General features: G+C 35.7%; 1 protein-coding gene across 1 annotated transcript in view; it reads right to left on the bottom strand.

Annotated features, from left to right (window-relative positions):
- Positions 1–590: 590 nt before the first annotated feature.
- Positions 591–23,320, bottom strand: part of anapc1 (anaphase promoting complex subunit 1) — a 56,821-nt gene continuing 34,091 nt past the window's right edge. Inside the window, exons 22-42 of the mRNA XM_037697906.1 lie at positions 21,399–21,426; positions 20,434–20,586; positions 20,219–20,300; positions 19,514–19,605; positions 17,634–17,768; positions 17,164–17,246; positions 15,908–15,986; positions 15,734–15,808; positions 15,516–15,568; positions 14,376–14,529; positions 14,063–14,259; positions 9,425–9,511; positions 8,926–9,043; positions 7,058–7,135; positions 6,839–6,906; positions 6,518–6,656; positions 5,705–5,791; positions 5,112–5,207; positions 3,413–3,602; positions 1,243–1,374; positions 591–951 (exon numbers count right to left, since the gene is read on the bottom strand). Of these exons, the coding sequence (XP_037553834.1) occupies positions 803–951; positions 1,243–1,374; positions 3,413–3,602; positions 5,112–5,207; positions 5,705–5,791; positions 6,518–6,656; positions 6,839–6,906; positions 7,058–7,135; positions 8,926–9,043; positions 9,425–9,511; positions 14,063–14,259; positions 14,376–14,529; positions 15,516–15,568; positions 15,734–15,808; positions 15,908–15,986; positions 17,164–17,246; positions 17,634–17,768; positions 19,514–19,605; positions 20,219–20,300; positions 20,434–20,586; positions 21,399–21,426 (2,275 nt within the window). The 3' untranslated portion in view covers positions 591–802. The remainder of the gene's footprint in view (positions 952–1,242; positions 1,375–3,412; positions 3,603–5,111; positions 5,208–5,704; positions 5,792–6,517; positions 6,657–6,838; positions 6,907–7,057; positions 7,136–8,925; positions 9,044–9,424; positions 9,512–14,062; positions 14,260–14,375; positions 14,530–15,515; positions 15,569–15,733; positions 15,809–15,907; positions 15,987–17,163; positions 17,247–17,633; positions 17,769–19,513; positions 19,606–20,218; positions 20,301–20,433; positions 20,587–21,398; positions 21,427–23,320) is intronic.

Here is a 23,320-nt window from a genome sequence, read left to right as displayed (position 1 = left end):
ACATTTTTAAAAAGTACCAAAGCTAATTAAAGAGATTCTCAGTCAGTTCTCTTACTTTTTTAGACTTCAGACCTAAAAACCACCATTGTTTGACAAAAAAAAAGACAAAGCATCAAGTTGAAAGCCACCTTTTCCCCAGAATAACTGAAAGTGGTGAGAACAGACTTTACAGCTTTGGAAGTTGAGAGGACTCTTCATGTGGCGAACAACTCGAAACAACCTGTTTTGATCTCCAAATAGCTTCAAAGCAACTTTTATCTTGACCACAGGGATGTAACGCTGCCAACACTACAAAGACATCTGTGCCAAGTCAACAGGACAGAAAACTGACAACAGCACAATAAAAAAAGACATATCCAAATGAACCACAGTATTTGTCAAGTTTGTAGACACCTTTTCTCTTTTATTGTGCCTTAGTCTTTGTGTTCTTACTGCAACAACTTATTTTGTTCTGGATAGTTCAGATGTGTGAAGAAAAGTTGCTCCTGGTGAGTATTTGTGCAACTCATCCAAAAGTCCCACAGTGACTGTAGTAGAAAAAAACGGCACATATACTGCATGATTACAGCAAATAAAACTGTTTTATTCTGTTAAAAAAAAAAAAAGCTAAATATAAAAGTAATTTACAAAGAAATCTAACAAACTTTTTTCTCCAGACAACAGGCAGCTGGATTTGTGTCTGATAGTCACATTTTGTCAGAGGTGCTCGGCATGTCTGCAGATAATTCAGTTAAAATGTGTCCTACTGGTGATAGCAGCACTGCACCTCCGAGTCTATCTGCCCAACCACTGGTTCTGGACGTCAGGATGAAAATGCTTGAAGAGGAAAGCCCAGCAGTGATGGAGACTCTGACACAGAACTCAACAAAACTGGTACCAGTCTCAGTAGGTCTCTCAGAGGGATGCCCAGCTGGTTGCTAAGCAACAATACATCCCCAAATGAGCTGCAGCCTGCAGGGAAACAAGACAGAACAGTCACTGTTAGTTGTTCCACTATAACAGAACTTTTAGCACTTTTAGCATGCTAACCAATTAAAAATGAAATACAAATGTACACGTTTTGTTTTAGAGTTTTAAACAATCAGCCTATAGTAGCTGCATTAGATGCATTCTTCATAAAAAATATTTCAGCAGCTACAGGATGATACTACAAAACTGCCCCAACATTATGTCAAATATAAACATACAGTAGATAGACCTACAAGCACTAACAACAATCAATGTGGCATCTGTTTATCTCACCCTCCAGCTGTGTGTGTTTGTGTTTGAGGCAGGGGATGGAGCGGTACACCAGGAAGCAGGCCAGCATCATCAGGCGGCTGTCTTTAGGTGGAACCTCGTTTTTCATGTAGGATCTCACCACCAAGCTGTTTTCTAGACAATAAAACACACACAAAGATGAAGGGTGCCTTTTGTTTACCATTGCATGCTATTTACAGGTTATTAAACATCTCAATGACCGCCGTGTCTCTTTGACCAGCACTTTGTTTGGTCTTGAACTAATTAGCTTTAGATGTTTGATTCCTTGTTACTAGCTGAAATAATATATACAAAACTAGAGCTGATAGAAAATTTCAAAATCAATGCATTAAACTGCAGGACCTATAAAGTAAAAATTATATGTTTCTTTGTCCAAGGATGGTTTTACTGGGTGTAATCTGTTAGTAATTTAATGAGGGTGGTAGATTATTTTGCAGCAGGTAGGTTTTTTGAAGGTACGGTTGCAATGTTTATGACACTGAGTTTGAAGTAGGTTAAGAGTTTCAGTTTGGAAATTTCGTGACAGCTGACTGAGGAGCAGGATGACATTTGCATGCTAAATACCTGATCATTATTCTATTAAGGTGTGTAGATTCTCAGAAGGAATTTGTTTAGCTCAACATTTCTTAACACTGGAATTCAGCTTTGCAACCATCGCCACCACCATGAAGCTTAGCTTTTGTTTTTTAAATTTGCACTATTCTTTAATTGGTATAATCTCAAGTCATTTACTTTCTAACAACTAAAAGCTGCATTTTCAGTTGATTTAGTTTCTGCACCTAATTTGAAGGCTCATCTTGGATTGTTAGCCTAAACGAAACCATTTAAGAAGTGTAGGGAGTGGAATGTCAGACAGATATTCTCATAAACAGATGGCTTTCATCAAGCTAAAACAAGAATTTAACAGCAAGGTCGTTTTTAGTAGGGGCTGTCCTATTTGGCATGTGTTTTACACATAATAGCATTTATATAATGTGGATGACTCCTTTAAATTCAATAACAAAAAAAAAAAAACCTCTCGTCACTGCAAGCCACCTGATATTTGTTCATAATCCAGACCATATGGGTACAATTCTAAGAATGTAATTATCTTCGGAGAATGTGTGTCACTTTCAGGGACATATGTGTGTCTTTAATATAAAAAAACCCCTAAAGCACTGACTTCTGAGAAAAGCACCAAAGAGGAGAACTAAAATTAACATATCATCACACGTTTTATTCATGAGTTCCAGTGAACATTCCTGATGCTTGAGGTCGAGTTAGTTGAGCGTTTCCCTTCCAGCCATCTCCCAGAACCAAGAAGCATCAAGTAACAACAAAATGAAAGCAAGCTCAACATGATTCTATGATCAAAATCTTGTCCAACTACCTCACCTGTTTCCCACGGTCGCTGGAGTGTGCCTTTTTTTTTTTTTTTTGAAAGAGTGTGTTCATGCGTGCTCGTTCAGCTGTGGAATGTGTGTTTGTGTCTAACCTCTAAACTATGACATCAATGTGCTACACCCTGCACATTAAAACAAGCTGAAACACATCCAGCCTGTGACACTGCCACTCCTGAAAGTTGCAGGTAATGTTGTCAAAGTAAAAATTTCAAGGTAAAATGATTTTAGACCAATACGTTGGACTGAAATACCCATTCAGTTTCCATACTAGGCTTGTCACGAAAACACGAGTTGTTGTTTCTTTGGAACAATCTGCACAACATTTGCTTTTTCTCAGCTGACACTGGCACATGACATCCTGTTGATTCTGTCCCCATGTAAGTCACCAGACAGCCTTTCAGTGGGGATAATACCAGCTGTAAACGCTTCTCAGACATCCTGTTGTAAAAGTTTGTACAGTACGTACCAATTTAGAGTTCGTGCTGCTCGATCATCACCTTCGCAGTAAACGGGTAAAGATGCAAAATAGTTTTGACAAATGACAAAATAAGCATCTACTGAAACTGTTACTTTAAAAACAACTTTTGACCTTGTTAAAACATGATATTGGTTATAGGTTAAAAGATATCATGGCTGGAAAGTCTCAGAAAGATTAGACGGAACGTATTTTATAGCAAGAAGAATGGACAAGATAACTCTAGACATTCAAAGGATTAACAATAAGATCAAACAACCACCACATTAACTCTCTTTCCCTTCACCCCCCTCACCTTTGAGCCAACTGTCCAATGCTACATCCACAGCGTTCTTCATTACAGGAAGAAACTCCGAGGTGAGCAGTGTGTCATGGCTGTTTGCAGGACCTCGCAGCATCCTGCTGTCCCACAGTTCCACCACCAGACGTAGCTGCCACAAAGGGAATGTCTGCTGCAGGTCACCCCGTTGCAAGGCACTAACTGCCTGAAAAGAATAAAAGAAGATGAAACCACGGGTCAAAATGCATGTTCTTTGCCTGCTACTTAGACCGTCAGATGTATTAGAATTTCCTCAAGTGGAGGAGTTTAGGCATATGAGTCTTGATCATAAAGCAGGATGGAGTGGGAGATTAGACAGACTGGGGTTTCCTCCACAGTAATGAAGGGAATGCTCTGATCTGTTGTGAAAAAGAAGGAACTGGGCCAAAATGCAAAGTTCCCCTTTCACTGGTCTGTTTATGTTGCAGTGGGCATTTATATTGCCATGACATCAGTCGCAATGAAATCAAAATTTTCCTCAGTCCTATGTTTCTACTGTTATCACAAAACTTTGGTGTTGCTTTAGCATCTCAATTATGTTTTTTTTTTTTCTAAATCAGCAGTGGGCTTTTAGATTAGTGGAGATCTGTTGCCAAATATATCATCAGCATATGGGCAGTTGGAGCAAATTAAATAGGCAAATTACTGCAATTTTAAACTTTGCAATTTATTGTGATACTTTGTGATCTTGATATTGCACACTTTGTTATTATTGTGGCAATAGATGTTTGACATATTGTGCAACCCTTGTCATGAGGCATGGATCATGACCAAAAGAACAAGATATCAAATACAAACAGTTGAAATGAGCTTCACTCAGCCTGAGAGAAGAGGCGAGAAACTTGTTTGCAGAGCGCTCAGAATAGAGCAGCAGCTCGTTTGCAAAAAGAGTCAGCTGAGGTAGTGTGGGCATCTGATTCGAATGCCTCCTGGGTGTCTCCTTCTGGACATTTTTCAGGCATGTCCCACCAGGAGGAGATCCAGAGGAAAGCAGAAATAGCTGGAGGGATTATATATCCTTCTCTGGCTTTAGAATGTGTTTAATTCTCAAGGAGGAGCTGGAGAGCGAGATGCCTGGGTTTTCCTCCTGAACCTGTTGCCTCTGCTACCCAAACATCCAGACAGACAGTTCAAAGCTCTTACAGCAGATAACATTGGAAGATGATCCTGTATTGTTTTTACATATTTGCAATAGATGTAGTTTACATTACTGTAAAGAAACAACTTGGTAAAGATAAATTCTGCAATGCATTAAGATAGCTTTTTAAATAAAGTAGTGAACCAGCAGAAATGACCAAAACAAAAACACCCATAGTATGTAACTTACATAATGTGTTCCTATATAAATACCAAATAAATAAATCTTGTTCTCTACAAATTGTGTGATGCTAGAACTACCTTTTATTATGAGACCTTATTTTTTTGGACCAGGCATTTTGTTTAATCCAATTTATTTACTGGAACATTTTCATTATTGATCCTTGTCAATGTGACTGGTCTACAAAAACAGTATTACAATAAAATGATGTTTTTTATTCTCCCCCTTTTTCTTTTTTTTTTTCTTGAAAAAAAGGGGAAAAAAAGAAAAAAGAAGAAAAAAAGACGTGTTTATTGGTAAAACAATAATTAGCTGTACCTGACCAGCTCAGTGTGTGTGTGTGTGTTGGGGTGTTACCTGCTCAATAGCGATATATGTTGGCAGCATCTCTGAACACTCTTGCATCACACATTCATACAGCATTGCTGAGAACAACACAAACGTGTCCTTTCTCTGTCAAAACACAACACAGGAGAACACAGTTTAAAAAAATTGTTATTGCCTGTATGAACATATTTCCTTTTTTAAAATTTATTAAAAACAGCACTCCGCTGGACACCGTTTTGCTTTTTCCTAATTAACACATTTCAAAACATTAGATTGACACAATCTGTGATGGGTAGCTGTCCTCCACTCCAACCTGTCTGAATATTTAAACTTTTATACTTCTGTGGGTGCATGCGGCCTCGCCAGCCTCAAACACACACACTCTATACATGTAAGCCAAAGACATTTTTACGCCCCACTACTTTTTCCTGAGTATCTCTGACTAACATTCCATGAAATCCCTAATTTTCCTGAATATAGACATCATTTTTGTTAAATTCTAAAGTAGAAATAAGTAAAACGCTTTACATCCTGGAAGAAAAGGAGGAGGTAGTGAAGGACGTATGCTAGGTGTGGGGTCATCTGGGCAACAAATTGGAAACTGAATGCAGTTCAAAACTCACGTCTTTCATTGCTTCAGGGGTCTTACAAAAGAACTCGGCAAAGGAGATGAGTGCAGGTTCAGAGGTGAAATTAGAGATGGCTTCAGGCTGCAGAAAAAAAAACCCTGATTAATCAACACATATAAATGTATAAAAACAAAATTGTCTAAACGGTGCGAGAAATAAATCGTTTATAGAAAGGATTAAGTGTCTAAAGACAGAACAAAAGGTAGAGGAAAAATAAACAGATTCAGGAAAGGCACTGAGAATAAGCAGATTCAACTATTTTCACCCCTCCAGGTCCTGCAGGTGTACTGACAATATACTGAGGTCACCAGGAAAGCAGTAATAGTGTGTCAACCATAGAGCTGCCTGCAGAACATGCAGCAACAACCTGCCAGGGTGGGCAAAACCATTTACTAGGGTGGGGGCCGGTTCAGTTCTACACACCTTCACTCGTGTGATGGTCTGTTTTCAAATCTGGCCATAGAAGTTTTAAAACCAAAGTGAAATAAAACTTTTTAGCTTGCATGAATATACTGAACATTTTGGTTGGATTAACAAAGTGGGCATATTTTTACAATAACTACAATAAAGTTTGCAACACGAAATGTTCTGAGAAGAAAAAAATATTAACATAGGTGAGCATCTGATGCTGTCAAGAGTGATTTATACAATTTTGGTAACAATTTAGTGGACAATTTTTTAATAAATGTAATCTGCAACTATCAAAAAAAATCACTTAATTTGAAAAAACAAAAACAAAAAAAATTAATATTATTAGAATTTTTTTTTTTTTTTTTTTGGCAGATGTAAAATCTTAACCATCTTTACCTTGAAAGCGGTGACTCCAGAGTTTCTGTGGTTGATGAATGCGGTCAGCAGACTCTTCCAACCCTGAGGGTCGTCTTTGTAGGGCAGCTGACCAGCCCGTAACTTTACATACAACACACCATCTCTGGACAGGATGGACCTTCAATAGGTATAATGATCAACATTTTAGAGCTTCATCTGTTTCATTGCCTCACTTCATTGTAAAAGGAAAAATGGCAAACAGCAGCAATGCAATTTAACAGATTAAATGCATGTACTTCTCAATTGTAACACTTGCATAACATTTAAATCTATTTCATTGTACACTTCCTGACTACTTACTTCAGATGCTGCGTTTCTTTGCTGAGATCCAAAGACAGCTCCCAGTAACGTGGCCCCTTCACTTTCACCTACAATTAATAATAAATAAATAAAAATGTAGAAACTGAGCATGTTTAGAATGTTTCAAGATTTACTTTTCTTTTACTCTCGGTTAGCCTCGTGTACCACAATGAATAGATTAGGCTCTTATGGAAACTGCTAACTGTTCTTCGGCTCTACCTGTTTAAGAAGATGGAGCTCAGGAAGGAGAGTGGGAGCCATCAGTTCAACTGTTGTCTCTTTATACCACCTAGTCTCCTGAAATACAAAGAACCTTTATCACTGGAGCATATACAATTTATCAACAAATGCACAGTTTAACTGAAAAAAACTACAAGATCTGTAAGGACCCCACAATTAAAAGAGTACTGATAATCAATGAAGGGTTGATCTGAGCAATAGTCTGAATGCTGTATTTACATGTCAAGCATTGGGGAAAAAAAAAAAAAAAGATAACGTAATGTTTAAATGCGTATTTGGCTTAAAATTCTGTAATCACATCAATTAAACACATTAACATTAATTTAAAAAACAAACAAACGTTATTTTTTAGAGAAACATTCAATAGTTATTAATATGTCGGCCATCACAAATCTAAAGGTTTGTTTGGGTGAAGACTTTAAATCATTTATAACTAGTTTGTGCATTTCTCTCACACACAAGAGTGAGGTAATGGCTGCTGATGTTTACAGGCTCGAGCTCAGTTGTCTGCAGAGAAATAATTTAAAGTGAAGTGCGCCATCAATGGTGGTGCTAACACCAACAGCAACTTCTGTCTTCAACCATCAACTATCCAACTGTGGAAGCACTGAAATAACAAGCACCTTAATTTATTTATTTAAGTGTTTACAGCTGAAAGAAATGCATTACGCCAAACAAATGGATGCACATGCAATGAAGTGATAGAATAATGAAACCCTATTGGGCTAAAAAATGTTTATTATTGATACACTGTTTATCAATATAATACGTAATTAGAATTTATAAAAACAAGTAAAGCCTACAAATTTTGCACTTCTGTACTTTGTCTATCTGTACGGGTATTTAAAATATTTAGCATTTATTACAGATTAAATGATCTCTCAAAACTTAAACATTCCTCAAATATATATTACTTTAAACAAAAGAGTTTGGTAGATAACCAAATGCATAAAGAAAAAACAAAAACAAATGTATACGCATTTTACAGACTATGAAAAAAATGGTTGTTTTCCCCCACATTCTGTTAGAAGTTTACTTTTTAGATCATGTGTCCAAGTCTCTGTAATGATCACAAAGAGACAATGAACTAATCAACGTAATATCATTTTTTTAAAATACTTGCAGTGTGAGAACCCTGGAAATCATTTTTAAACAATTCCCTTAAAAGTGATAATACAGTATTTGATTTAGTAGAATTTCAGTTCCTCATTTTTTAAATTAAGACAAGTGAGGTCGTCATTATTTTGAAGAAATGAGACAAAAGTTGTCCTTCTTAATAGAAACCTAAAAAAAAAAATCCCTTGAGTTTCATTTAGTTTGTACTTCCTGTTCTCTTCTGTAATCATTACTCAGTTCAAAATAGTATGTAGAAATCAATGTGTGTGTACAAAAAAAAAATCATAAATCCAGAAGCATTAAATATTATTATTTACATTAGTTAGAATTTTGCAGTAGAGGAGAATTGTAAAATCCTAAATAAGGTAAATTGTCTGTGCATGCTCATGTCTTTCTGTTAGCAAAATATCCTCACTCTGGATGGATATTTATGAAACTTTCAGAAATGTAATTATATGTACTTCTACAACTGATTAACTATTGGAGTCAACCCAACTCAAGATGGCCACCAGGTAATGGACTGTAGTAAACCAAAAATGGATACATGGTAACTGTCATCAGTGTGGGGGTAAAGAAGAGCCATCTGCACCACATAATTTGAGCATTAACAGATTGTAAATAATCTTTATGAAAGACGCTGATATGCAAATAGGTGAGAAATATGCATTTCTTACAAAAATGGTAAATTTAAATTTTATTTATGTTTTTCTACATCTGTCATGTGAACAAACCTTATAGGTGACCTCTAAGAGGGCATAGCAAGGCTTAAGAGAGTCCACATCCACAGGAACCAGAAGCCGTGGCTCTGCAGCCAGCACAGCCAGGTGCCGCAGGGCCTGCAAGTGATAGCTGAAACAACATTATCATCCCAGTTCTCATTAAAACAACACAGGAAGTATACAGAAATATCCAGAACACTGTTACAATATAGAACCATGTTGTTGATTTTCCGAACCCATGACATATTTAGAATTTTTAAGCAATTAAACAATTAAAATAAAGTAATAAATATCACTGCTGACAGTCAAATCAAACTTTTCAACCAAAGATGAGGTGGACTATGACCTAACCTTGTTTTAAGGGAAGGTGTATTTACAACAATGAATATCATATGCACAACTTAATACATTAACATGCCAAGTTTCCTTTAATTTCTTGAACATATCTGTCTTTTGTGTAATTATTAAATCAGACCTTGTATGGCAGAGTTTGTGCTGGTGTTTATCTTACCGATTGTCAGTGCTGTGAGCAGGGAAGTGAGGATACAGGGCACAGAGCAAAGCAGCAATGGCAGAATTGGAAGTGCTGAGAGTGTACCTGATAAACACAAATATTAAATACTAAAAATGTGTGCTCATAAGCAGATACACTTTTTTTTTATCTCAGGGGTTTCAAGAATTAAAAAAAAAAAGATATTTATTACCCATGTAGTAAAAAATGGGAACAGAAGAGATAAAAAAAAAATTAATAGTCATGGACTACTGCAGCGTTTAAACATAATCCAAAAAGTAACCACCTGCAGTTTATTGAATAAACAAGATCTCACAATAAAACTGAAACAATGAATGATAAAGCAAATGTTTTTAAACAGCTGAGTACAAGTCTGACTAATGAAATCATTATCAGAATCAAAGCTACTCAGGCTTTGGTTAAATATCAGAACGCCTAATAAGTCAGATTAGGTAAAGAGTGTTTTTTTCTTCATTTAATGACAACTCGTGTTGTGTTCTAGTGTATTGAAGAGCACTTCACTATTTCACCAACATTAATATTATAACTAGCTTCACTGTGTGACTGACCAATTCAGTTTGAAGATTCAGTTCCTACTATCTTTGTGTTTGTAACGCAATAACATAAAAATTAAAAACAGCGTTTTTAGTTGTTTAAAATGAATACTAAAGAGAAAACATTTCAAAACATTTGACCATGATGGTGATTTTCTATTTTTTGTACTTTCTTAACACCGCTGTTTGCTCAAACACTTTATTTATTTGTATACTTTGCTGTTTGATTATTTAAATTTCTGCAGAAAAAAAATAACTTTCATTCTGTGCAGCAAAACTTAAAAACATTTTCCTCTTTTTTTTAATCAACTGTAAAACTGAGCACATCCTACATTAAAAACTATTTCAGAGAAATCTTACCAAACTAGGTTGTGTTTACCGCAGCTGAAGGGGAAATGTTATTATGAACCAAACACTTGCAGTGGCAGCTGCTAGACTGGAGAACACGTGTGGATTTGGACAAAAAATTATCAGCCTTCTCTTTAGCTTCCTTCCAAAATACTGAATAAAAAGCAAAAGAAATCAACTGAGCAAACAGAAATAAGAGGGAGGAGGTGTGGGAGATGGAACATAAGGACATCAAAACATGAATGAGGAAAAGAAGAATGACAGCTGTGCAGTGTAAACAGTGAAATGTGTAAAAAGCCAATCTGAATAGGAAATTTTAATGCAAACAAGTGAGAAACTGAATGTTGGACAAGCAGAGTGGGAGTAAAAAATGAGTTGACATGACAGGAATTTGCTTTGCAAAATGACTGATAACCTCTGTAAATGAACAATAAACAACTCACAATAAAACACTGTGTATGACATTCAGACCTGCAGTCGCTTCATCTGTGTGGGCCTTTGTATGTAGAGTCGAAAATAAAAAGGGAGCTGAAAATAATCAAAAGGTCAATATCTAATGAGGGAGTGGAAGCTGCTGTTTACTTTTGAAAATAGGCTGAGGTCACCTGGTTTGGGTGTGTGGGTGTGTCTGTGTACAAATGTCCTTCAACATGCCAACGCAACAATCATAGCAGGCTTATGTGTGTTTGTTCTGCAGTCACTACCCTTGCGAGAGTATGAGCTGAAACTGATCATTCAAAAACACAGTAATCTCCAATAAAGTTGGATTAGATTAGATAAATTCCCTGGAACAGCTGAGTCCACGGTGTTCAGCTCAATGATACCTTAAATATGACTGCAGAAGTTTTAAAATAATAATCATCCTGTCAGTACATCCAAAAAATGAAGGACTGAAACTAGTTACAACCTTCAGGGTTTCCGAGTATTGTTGTCGTTGCCTGGGCATCAGGGTATTTTATTTTGAGACAGCTTCACCATTTTATGCTGGCAGATAAAACCTCATCAGAATACCAAATGTGGGAAAGTTGAAAATTGAAACAAATGCAACAAAAAAACAAAAGGGGATAAAAAAATTTTTTTTTATTTTTTATTATTTACAGTACCCAGATGCTCTAGAGAACTGAAAACATTCACTTATTTCTATTTAAGGCTTCATCCCTTAACTATGCAGGAAAAACAGAAATACTTCATGCGTTGCAGAAAAGAAAAAAAGAAGAGTCTGGGGTTGCATGTACGCATAAAGACAAAAGAAATAGTGTAATAAACCTGAAAACAAACAAACAACCACAACCACAACCACAACCACAATAACAACAAGAACAACAACAACGCTGGTATATAAAATCAAAGCAGCCATAACCTACGACAGAGTATTGGGCCACGCTAAGAAAAATAAAAAATTTACGCTTAAAAAAAAAAAAAAAAAAAGCATTACGAGGAAAAAAGTCATGAAATTATGACAATAAAGTCATAATATTACGAGAATAAAGTCGTAGTATTACGAGAACAAAGTCGTAATTTACGAGAATAAAGTTGTACGAAAATAAAGTCATAATAGTACGAGAATATAGTCGTAGTATTACAAGAATAAAAGTCCTAATATTAAAAGAATAAATAGTATTATGAGAATAAAATCGTAATATTACGAGAATAACATCGTAGCATTACAAGAATAAAGTTGTAATATTACAAAAATAAAGTTATAGTATAATAAGAATAAAGTCGTAATACTACGAGAATAAAGTTGTACGAGAATAAAGTCGTACGACAAAAAAGTCATAATATTACGAGAATAAAGTCATAATATTACGAGACTAAAGTAGTAGCATTACGTGAATAAAATAGAAATATTATGAGAATAAATTCGTACGACAATAAAGTAATAACATTACGAGAATAAAGTCAAAATACTACGAGAATAAAGTTGTACGAGAATAAAGTAGTAGTATTACGAGAATAAAGTCATACAAGAATAATGTCGAAATATTACGAGAATAAAGTCATAATATTATGAGAATAAAGAAGTAATATTACGAAAATAAAGTCGTACGACAATAAAGTCATAATATTATGAGAATAAAGTCGTAGTATTACGAGAATAAAGTTGTAATACTACGAGAATAAAGAAGAAATATTACGAGAATAAAGTTGTATGACAATAAAGTCATAATATTACGAGAATAAAGTCGTAGTATTACGAGAATAAAGTTGTAATACTACGAGAAGTAGTAGTATTACGAGAATAAAGTTGTACGAGAATAAAGTCGTAATATGAGAATAAAGTCGTACAAAAATAATGTTGAAATATTATGAAAATAAAGTTGAAATATTACTAGAATAATGTTGAAATATTATGAGAATAAAGTCGTAGTATTACAAGAAGTCATAGTATGACGAGAATAAAGTTGTAATATTACGAGAATAAAGTAGAAATACTACGAAAATAAAGTAGTATGACAAAGTCGTATGACAAAGTCGTAACACTACGAGAATAAAGTTGTACGAGAATATAGTAGTATTTTGAGAATAAAGTTGTAATATTATAAGAATAAAGTTGTACAAGAATAATGTCGAAATATTACAAGAATAAAGTTGTGATTTATGAGAATAAAGTAGAAATATTATGAGAATAAAGTAGAAACAATACGAGAATAAAGTCATAATATTACGAGAATAAGCTTGTAATATTACCAGAATAAAGTTGTGATATTATCAGAACTTCGACATGAAAAATCGGTCTTACATCTACGGTAAAATGATGAATGTTGACGTTGGCAGTACAATATCAGGGGGCCCAACACAATGTTGCTTCACTGTGGATTCTTATGATAAACTGAAGATGTATGGCATTGCAATTAATGGCTGCATTGACGGATTTAGTTGTGATATAATGTGGATGGAGGCATATTTCACAAAGAGTGACCCAAAAGTGATCGCTGACTACTTTATAAACATAGAGTCACATTGGAGACTGTGCAGCAGGTGCAAGCCAACCCAAGACATATTGTGAGTTTATTCTCATAATATTATGACTTTATTCTTGTAATATTATGACTTTATGCTTGTAATATTGACTTTATTTTTGTTATATTACGACTTTATTCTCATAATATTATGACTTTACTGCCATATGACTTTATTCTTGTATTACTATGACTTTATTCTTGTAATGTTTTTTTTTTCTTAGTGTGGCCCTATTACTCGGTCATATTCAATCAACCTTTATTTATACAGGTAAATCCCATTGAGCCTCGAGGACTCATTTACAAGAGAGACCTGATATTAACCAACAGGAGGAACTAAACTGTTTAGCGAACTGAGAAAATTAAGTAAGGTATTTGTAAATTAAACCTCAATTTATTACAGGTTTCAGCCAATCTGTTTTATGTAGCAGACATTTCAAATGTGTAATTAATACAATCCTAAAAGGATTTAAGAATAAAGTACAAATTATTAATTGGTTTAATAATGTTTTTATGCAAACAACATTTGCGCTGTTCTAATCCGTACACATTTATGTACTACAAAATATTAGGATTTTCCTGGTTAGGTAATTTTTGTCTTCCTGGTCTGACAACCTGTCCAAGTGGGAGGAAAAAGTGTTTTATTTCTATTTAAGTTTTGATGATTGACAGCTTTGTTTTCTGTGCTTTGACTTCAATATTATAATATTTAAACTGATGCCAGGCAAACAACCTGTACAACTGTATGTGTGTGTCTGTGTGTGTTTTCTAACCTGCCACCTCCCAGAAAGAGCAGCCCCAGGGCCATGTGATGAGCCATGTGAAAGCCATAGTTCATCTCACCGCCAGTTCTCTTGTGAAAGAAGCGACAGAGCTGAAGAACCTTCAGATTCCCAGTGCCAGCCATGACCATGGACATAGCCAGCAGGATCATCGACAGACCTGTTTGCAGGTTGTAATAACCCATCTGCTGGTGGGACCAGCACATGTGAGAGAAACGGAGGAAATACAGCATTAAAAGTTCAAATTGTGGAAAATTTCAGAAACCAGTGACTGAACATAAAATAATTAAATAAATTCACGCACTGCACCAACAGTAGCTGTACCAGCAAAAGACATCATCTTCATAAAGTTTCTGGCAAACTCATAGAGGCAGTCAAAGGCGTCGGAATTGGCAGAGCCGGCAAAGCGTAAACCTAATGCCATACAGGCTCCAGCTGTAATGTAGTCCTGGGCTTGGCTGTGACAAACAAAATTTTACAATCAGTCAGAGAGATGAAAGGTTCTAATTCACATTTGTTTTATTTATATTTTGCATTCAAAGTGTCCTATATTATTTTTAAGCGGTCTTTACAAACAGTTCTCTGGAATTTCTAAATGTCTTTCAAACTTTTTTTTTAATTACTTCTGGCTGCATTTTTACTCATCTACTCTTTAGACATGGTATCCAACTGACAGCATTTCTGCAATGTGGTTAGTTAATGTGGAAAGTGGACAAATGGATAGTAAAATAAGCTCTTTCAGGCCAATATATATATATTTTAGAGGACGATCAGTATCTGAAAATCACGTCTTTAAGAAATGGGGAGAAAATATCAAGCAAAGACCAAACAAACCCGAGAGGTGCGAATAGCCTTGTTGGTATTATAAAAGGTCTGTCAAATTGTGTATTTTTATTTTTTGTGTTTTTCTATCTTCACCTAAAAACATTAACTGTATCATGATTGTTGCTGCTGCTAAGAAGTTACATTCAGTTCATTTATATAGTGCTAATTTACAACACCAGGAAGAAACCTTCAGCAGAACTGGGCTCAGGATGTTCAGTCATCTGCCTGGACTGGCAGAAAGTGCAGAAAGATGCAATTATAAATTGATTCTTTAGTATGCATCAGGAGATTCTTTAGTAGTTTGTCCAATACGTGTTGACAAAGCACAGGCTGTTTGCTTTAGTTTAAAAACCTTTTTATGCCTTAATGATTCTTATGTCAGAGTTTAGAGGTTTAATAAAGAAACTTCCTAATGACCTGGTGCTGAAAGTTAAGTATTGAAAATATGCTAATAGCCAAAGAAAACCATTGGAAGACTTTCAGAAAGTCTAGGAAACTACTAATCAAGATCATTTTAAAAATGACAGAAGTTTAGTTCCTTGGAAGCAACATATACAGAAATGAGAGAATGACCTAAGACATTTACACATCACTTGTATCTTCTGTGTTAAATACTCACGCCATTGTTTCCATATTAATGTCTTCTGAAGTGTCAAAATTCCCCCTCATGATCTAAAAAGGGGGAAAAAAAAAGAAGCAAAAACAAGTTAAGTTTTTTAGTACAACTGGTTTTATGACTAATTTGTGAAAACAACATTTGGAACAGAATAACTTTACAAATGTAACTAATCTGTATGTGAACACTCAGTTATGCTGTGTCTCTGTGTATTTTCTCACCTGGGGTATGTTACTCTTGACCCACTCAGTGTTAGGGAGGATTTCATCCCACATGATAATACAACGTGCAAGAGTCTGGTAGTGAGGCATAAAGGGGAGACACAAGTATACAAGATTAGGGAAAGGTGGGAAAAGAATCATGTCACAGAAACGCACAGCTTGCGTCACACTAACCCTCAGCAGCAGAAACTCTGGCTTAATGAAGTCCAGCAGAAACCAAGTGTCTGGAGGTTTCAGCCAATCAGAAATCGACCTAATAGATAGAAACAGGATGAGGAAAGGGAGTGTTAATGCCTTCCCTCAACACCTTCTCCACCAAGAAGGAAAAAACACCAGATGAGCCTTGAGGAAATTAGGAACCTCTTGACCAATATACAGCTGGGAGGTGGAGGAGTCTTGTTTTTCTGTGGAGCAGGTTATGATGCTCTGATGTTCACAGAATTCAGCAAACATGAGCCATGTTTAGGAAACTTGGCTTTGTATGCATCTGAATCTTGGCTTTGCATTAGTCATTTGAAACTGCTGTATTGTCTTTTTTTTTTTCTTACAAAGAAGTGAGCATTGACAATGTTTGACTTTTATTTTGTAAAGAATAATTATGTACCATGCTTCCTGTACACAGTTCATTCAACCTTTATTTAGACAGGTAAATCCCATTGAGCCTCGAGGACTCATTTACAAGAGAGACCTGATTTTAACAAAGAATGATGACAACAATGCACAACAGCGATAACAATAAACAGTTATAAAAAGACGTACAGATTTTATTTTATTTTTTAACAAATAGGATTTGTCCTATTGTTTTACATGCATAAGGATAACCTATCCATTTTTTATGGTCATTTAAACTGTACAATCCACAAAATAAGCATTGACTTCTGGTGGAAAAACTACCAGAAAAGTTTATTTTCCTGTAGATTTACCAGAGGAAGAAAATATTGGAAAATATATTTTAAGTGTATGTGCGTGTGTGTATGCAAATAATATTTCTACTTGTGCAAATTGAAATGTGTACATTTGATACAGTGTGTATTATTAATCTTGTAGTACTGGTACACATTTGTAAAACTTGTGGTACGCTTGTGGATCTTATAGTACACATACAAATCTAGTTAAGTACATATAAATCTCGTTGTATGCTTGAGTGACTACTTTTAGAATGATTTAGCTTCATACAAGGGCATTGGTCTGCTTGCCTATAAATATGACCTTTGAGACTTTCTTACCATTACAGATTCACAAATGTAATGCTGTGTTCAAGGCTGGTGAAAAGCTGAAACATCCCAGATTTACTGAGTTACTACTGCACAGAATATCCCTTTGTATAGCGCCAGGTAAGTAACAACAAAAAAACTTTTTGATATTAGAATATTTAAGAGTGTGAACTTTATTTTTAAGAATACATTTAGGAGCTGCTTGTCTTTTCTCACCTGTTGTTGGTCTTGAGGTAGATCATGGCGAAGGCCAGCGTGGCCCCTGGACATGTAACATCCACATTTATTGTATCACCCTCCTGAAACAATAATTGATGAGGTTCATTAATGGACCAAAGTTACAAGCAGTCTTAACAGGAGACCATTAAATAATTTGAGAAACTTTTTGTGTGACATGATGATACTTTGTAGATAGTTTTCATATTCCACTACAAATAGATCTCAAAAATTCTGTGGCATGTCTGAATTGTTCCCAAATTTTATAGTTTTCACACCAATGTCATTGTGGACAAGTCTGATTCAAGTCAAGTGGTCACAGTAAACATGGAAGTGAATCTCAACAAATGAAGAACTAAAAATAAAAGGAAATTATATATTTTTAAAGTTACATAAAATAAACAAATTAAAAAACGCATTTACAGAAGGAGAGAGGAAAAACAGAGAGAAAGAGGGACTTTTCTGTTTACCTTGATTTGGTAGCTGGGGGACTTGTGTCTTTCCCGGTTGGCACCTGCTTGAGCTCTGCGATGGCCCCCGACCATATACTGATACAACTGCTCAGGCACATTAAGGTCAGTCATCCCAATCAGGTTGCTGCCATGCTGGAAGAAGAAACAAACATCTAATATATGCATAACACAGTAAAAATTAATTAAATAAAATACTAAATCTGTGAATTTCTGTTTAGTGTTATTATTTATTAACCTTTATTTAACCAGGCAAATCCCATTGAGATCACAGCTCAATGGGATGAATGCCTGGGCCTGAAGGCAGCCTAACATGCCTGTTTTTGATCTGGGGGAGGGAACCAGGGTACCCGGAGAAAACCCACACAGCACGGAGAGAACATGCAAACTCCACACAGAAAGACCCCAGGTCCAACCAGGGATTGAACCCAGGACCTTCTTGCTGCGAGGCAACAGTGCTAACCACTGATCCATTGTGTCGCCATTAATAGTGTTGATATTAATTCAACTTGCAATGTATCCACAAGCAACAACCATGATGTTAAACTATTTGTCTGAGAAAGTATTGACCAGTAGTGGGCACAGCTACTCAAAAAGTTAGCTTAGCTAACTGCTAAGTCGCAAACTAAAAAAAATTGCTTTGCTAACGCGCTAACTTTTATCATGCACTGCTGTCGCTGACACTGTAAGACTGTCTGTAATGTGACAACACTGTAAGTGAACACAACTCAAAACAATTCAAAAATCCACAAAGTGATTTATGAACAGCTTTACTTGTGATTCACAAGTAAAACGTCCATGTCCCCTTCAGAGGTGAGCTTTCAGAAATTAATCCGGACCATCGGAACCAAAGAGGCAGAGAAGAACTCTATTCAGTGTGTGTTGGGACGTCTCCCTCATGTCATTTACTAAAATGAATTAACCCACTTTAATGCTCCTCTTTGAGGTTAACTACTTTTATAAACAAACTACAAAGTTGCTGTGCATCATCATCAATACACTCTCTGTAATAAATCTGTTTGTTTTAAAGTAAAGGTGTGTGAATATCTAACTAGGATAATCACTGTGAAAAATCACATCACGTTGCTGCTGATCTGTTTCATGTTGCTGCTGATCTGTTTCAATGTTGATGTGTTCATCAACATGCGTGCACATCTGCTCACAGACTCATGTTCATGTTTGTGCTGATGTTCAATGTTTTTATGTTATGAGTACTTAGTGTATATTTAGTTGATGTTTTTCTTAGTTCATATCTTAGATGTTATTACTGTTTTTCTTGTACATTTTATTGTTGGATGTAACTGGGACCCCGTGTACATAATTTCGCTCCACCACATGTACCACATGAGGTGCGAATGACAATAAAGAAACTCTGACTCTGAAATGTGTGTCATGTCCCAGAGACAGTGTGAATGTTGCTATGCATGCTGGGTAGGAATTATGTGTATGATGTTTCTGACCATTTACAATGTTTTTGAGTGTTAAAATGGGTTTTTCATGTTATTTTCCTGTTCTGGTTTGGCATTTATGTTAAAGTCTCTGTTACTGGCTGTAAACTGACATCATGAGTCAGACTGTTTGCAGTAGACATGAGTGGGAAAAGCACTGTGAGGGTGATGATGTCAAAGAGTGGTGCTTAACTTTGTTCAGCTCTGCATAGCATAGCTCTGTGTAACTCACCATTCTCATGTATGCTTTTAGTGCAAAGAATTGTCTTTTTTTTTTAAACAGTGGACTTGAATTTACTGGATTCAAATTTAGCAGAAGCTAATCCCGATAAAGGTTTTCAAAGTTAGCCAAAACGCTAATCCGCTAAACTGAAAGTTAGTTCCACTATTAGCAGATTAGCGGAACTGTGCCCACCACTGGTATCGACTTACCCCAAGACAGACCATGCCTAGAGCAAGTCCAGCAGCCAGTGAATAGGACTCTCTGTCAGTACAGTACTCCATCTCTGGACCAGGAGGTCGACCTAAAAAAACAAAGAAAAAGTATCAAATTAATACATGAAATGTCAATTCATAGGATTCATGACTTTTCTTGCAATTTTAACCAGCTGAGCTTAAAAATAACCTACTTTTAGTGAAAAACAAATGTTTTCAAATAAACACAGTAGATACATTGGTCTGAGTGTTGGCTAGTCTACCTTCATTTTAGAGGCTAACCTATTTAATACATGATGAACAAGAAGTATTTTTAAAGATTTTGCCTGTTTTTATTTTCATTATTATTTAATTCACTATAGAATAGTTTATATTGCAGACAGTACTTTACATATGTTTTATTTACAGCAACCTACATTTTATTATTATCATGTACTAAATAATAAAATGACTTAAATTTGTCAGTTTTCAATTAAAAACAAACCAAAAAATTGTGATGAAGAAAAATTAAATCTTTAAAAATATGGTAACTCTAAATAAAGTTAAAGTTCTGTTTAAGTTAGTGAAGTTAGCACAGCCTCATTGTTGAATGTGTGTAAAGTTCATAAGGTGACAATTAATTTGAGTTTTTTTTTTTAAATGAACCTGTTCAGAGGTAATTTGAGGTTTTGAAGTGTCTTGACACGGTAAAAGTTTACACACCTATCTCAGACAACAAGACTTCAGCATTGTGTCTGTGTCCGGTTCCTTGATATACCAGCCCGATACCAATTACAGCAGCAACCTGGGAGATGAACAGTGCGATAACTCAATACTTATTGCTGAATTTTTTAAAAGAAATTCTGAAAACAAGTGTTTTACAGGTATTTATTCAAATTTATCTTCACACAATACCCAATATGTTCATAGCCTCTCACCTGAACATTGTGGGGCACGTCCAACTCAGTGGAGGTGGGTGGGAGAAGGGCAGGGATGTGTATGCTGAGCAGGCGTGTAATTGACATGTCCATGGTGCCCAGTTTGGCAGAAGAAACACCCAGGAGGAGTCCAATGCTGGTCATCTCGTGGCCCTGACAGAGACAAGGACAAAAAGATCATAAAATGCTGTACTTGTATTAAACACTTTTCTTCAAATAATGGCTTGTTTTATTTACATGGAGACAATAATATAAAATCCTTCTGTACGATTAATGTTCGAGTACTAAAGACTAAACTATTTCCAGTGAAATTGAGAGGATCTGTGTGTTTTTCTTGTGTCATCTGTTCAGTCTTCCTCATTTTGTTTCCCTCGTGTTGCCAGCTCCTGCTGCACCTGTCCCTCATTGTCCTCCCCCAGGTGTTTGTAATTATTTCCTTGTTAGCATCTCTATATATTCTGTGTTTACTTGTTGTTCCCCCGTCGGTGGATTGTCCTGTATGGTGTCATGTTCTGTTCTCCCTCGGTGTCTCCTTGTGATACGTTTAAGTTTTGCTGCCACATCAGCCTTTATTTTAATTTTTTTCTTTCGGCTGCTCCCTTCTTCAGGGATCGCCAGAGTGAACTAACTCACACAAAGACTTGTCAATTGTTTTACGTTGGATGTCCTTCTTCACGCAATCACAGACCACCGAGCTACCACAGCCCTCTGTGTGGAGCAGAGAGCTGCTATTTAGGGCATCCGAGGGAGTAGACAGTGGTGGTTAAGGACCTAGCTCAAGGGTCCAGAGTGGGGTAAAGGAGGGTGGAGGCAGTTGTGGGTGTTTCACCTATCCCATCCACATTTTTGATGATGTCGGTACCAGGAGTTGAACTGGCGATCTTCCAATCACAGGCCCACCTTCTCTAACCTCTGCGTCACCACTCCCAAGCCTTTAGATTATTAATAAATATTTTAATTATTACCTTATCCTTCGAGTTCCTGGCATTCTGTCTGCACATTGGGTTCGACAATAACACCAGATCATGATAGAAATTGGTTTTATACCTCAAAACATGAATCTGATGAAACAAAACAATCAGCTTCCATGTTGGATAACTTTAGATGGAGTAAATGATACCAACAGAATGAAACAAGATTAACACTAAACATAAACAGCTGAGCTTGATAAACTACTTTTTTTTGTATTGTGCTCCTAATTAGATGAGTAGCACTTTAAACCATAATTTAGACTAGTTTTATTTGTCTGATTATTTAACTTTGAATCCACAGATTAAATTTAGTCATCTGTTATTTTTGCTTGCAAAAACAAAATCAGTAAGTGTGGATAACAAAAACATTTTTCTCTAAAGTAAAAAGAAGCTGAAATATTAAGACAAAAGTCCACATTCTCTTCAAACCCACAGAAACACAATTCTAATAAACTGATCAGTGGAATGTCGATCATTTCACTTTCAAAGTGCGAAAGGGAAAACCACCACACGAAGCTTCACTCTCAACCACTTTCACAACTTTTATTCACACAGACTGTTACATTCACGTTTCCCTTCACATCATTTGCTGTTTTTAACTAAAAGAATTATATTTGTGAGCAGTAAATATCTGACAGGAAATTAATTTGTAATAAGATAATTTAAATATGTCTTACTATTTTTGGTTTTGATACAAATCTTAATAGACAAGATCAAATTATGACAATAAACATTAAGCTAAGAAATGTATTTTGTCCAACAATATTAATACAAACTGCACATAATATAAATTTATCAATAAAAATGTACTACTATACTAGCTGAAACTTGAAAGGCAAAACTATTTTTGCTCTAAAAGTTCAAATGAAGACAAAAAATGTGTAGTGGAATAAAAAAATAATATTGCACCTATGTATAAATGACAAATGGTGAAACACTTAGAAAACTACAGCTTGAGTTCACTGAATCAAAATTAGATGAAAAAAAAAATCAACCTGCAGGTAGTTTAACAAATTTTGATCCATTGTTTTTTTAGTTTTCAACTGTAACTTTATGAAAACATTCTGTATGAGCATAAATGATGTGGCTGCAGCATCCTGTTTTTCTCACCTGAAAGTGGGAAACGCACATCTTCTCTCTAAATTCTCAGAAGGTAAGAGTTTCACTTTGACTAGTTGCTTGGCTTTGATGCTACTTAACCTCTCTCATTTATACTCATCTAGAAAGAGGTGAGCTTGTCGTGTTTCTGCAAGGTGGTGAGAGTAAAAGGGTGTATCATCTTTTAACCTGAGCTTCATGTTTTCTATTCCAAGTAAGTTAATGTAAGTACATCTTGATGTACAAACCGGATTCCAAAAAAGTCGGGACACTAAACAAATTGTGAATAAAAACTGAATGCAATGATGTGGAGATGGCAAATGTCAATATTTTATTCATAATATAACATAGATGACAGATCAAAAGTTTAATCTGAGTAAATGTAAAATTTTAAAGGAAAAATATGTTGATTCAAAATTTCACAGTATCAACAAATCCCAAAAAAGTTGGGACAAGTAGCAATAAGTGGCTGGAAAAAGGAAATTGAGCATATAATGAACAGCTGGAAGACCAGTTAACACTAATTAGGTCAATTGACAACATGATTGAGTATAAAAAGAGCTTCTCAGAGTGTCAGTGTCTCTCAGAAGCCAAGATGATAAGAGTATCACCAATTCCTCCATTGTTGCGCAGAAAGATAGTGCAGCAATACCAGAATGGTGTTACCCAGCATAAAATAGCAAAGACTTTTAAGTTATCATCATCAACCGTGCATAACATCATCAAAAGATTCAGAGAATCTGGAACAATCGCTGTGCGTAAGGGTCAAGGCCGTAAAACTCTACTGGATGCTCGTGATCTCCGGGCCCTTAAACGTC

This window comes from Nematolebias whitei, chromosome 1 (assembly GCF_014905685.2).
Source record: "Nematolebias whitei isolate Nwh7 chromosome 1, NemWhi1, whole genome shotgun sequence".
Lineage (NCBI taxonomy): Eukaryota > Metazoa > Chordata > Actinopteri > Cyprinodontiformes > Rivulidae > Nematolebias > Nematolebias whitei.
Note: the sequence above shows the minus strand (reverse complement) of the source record. Positions and strands in the feature narration are given on the sequence as shown.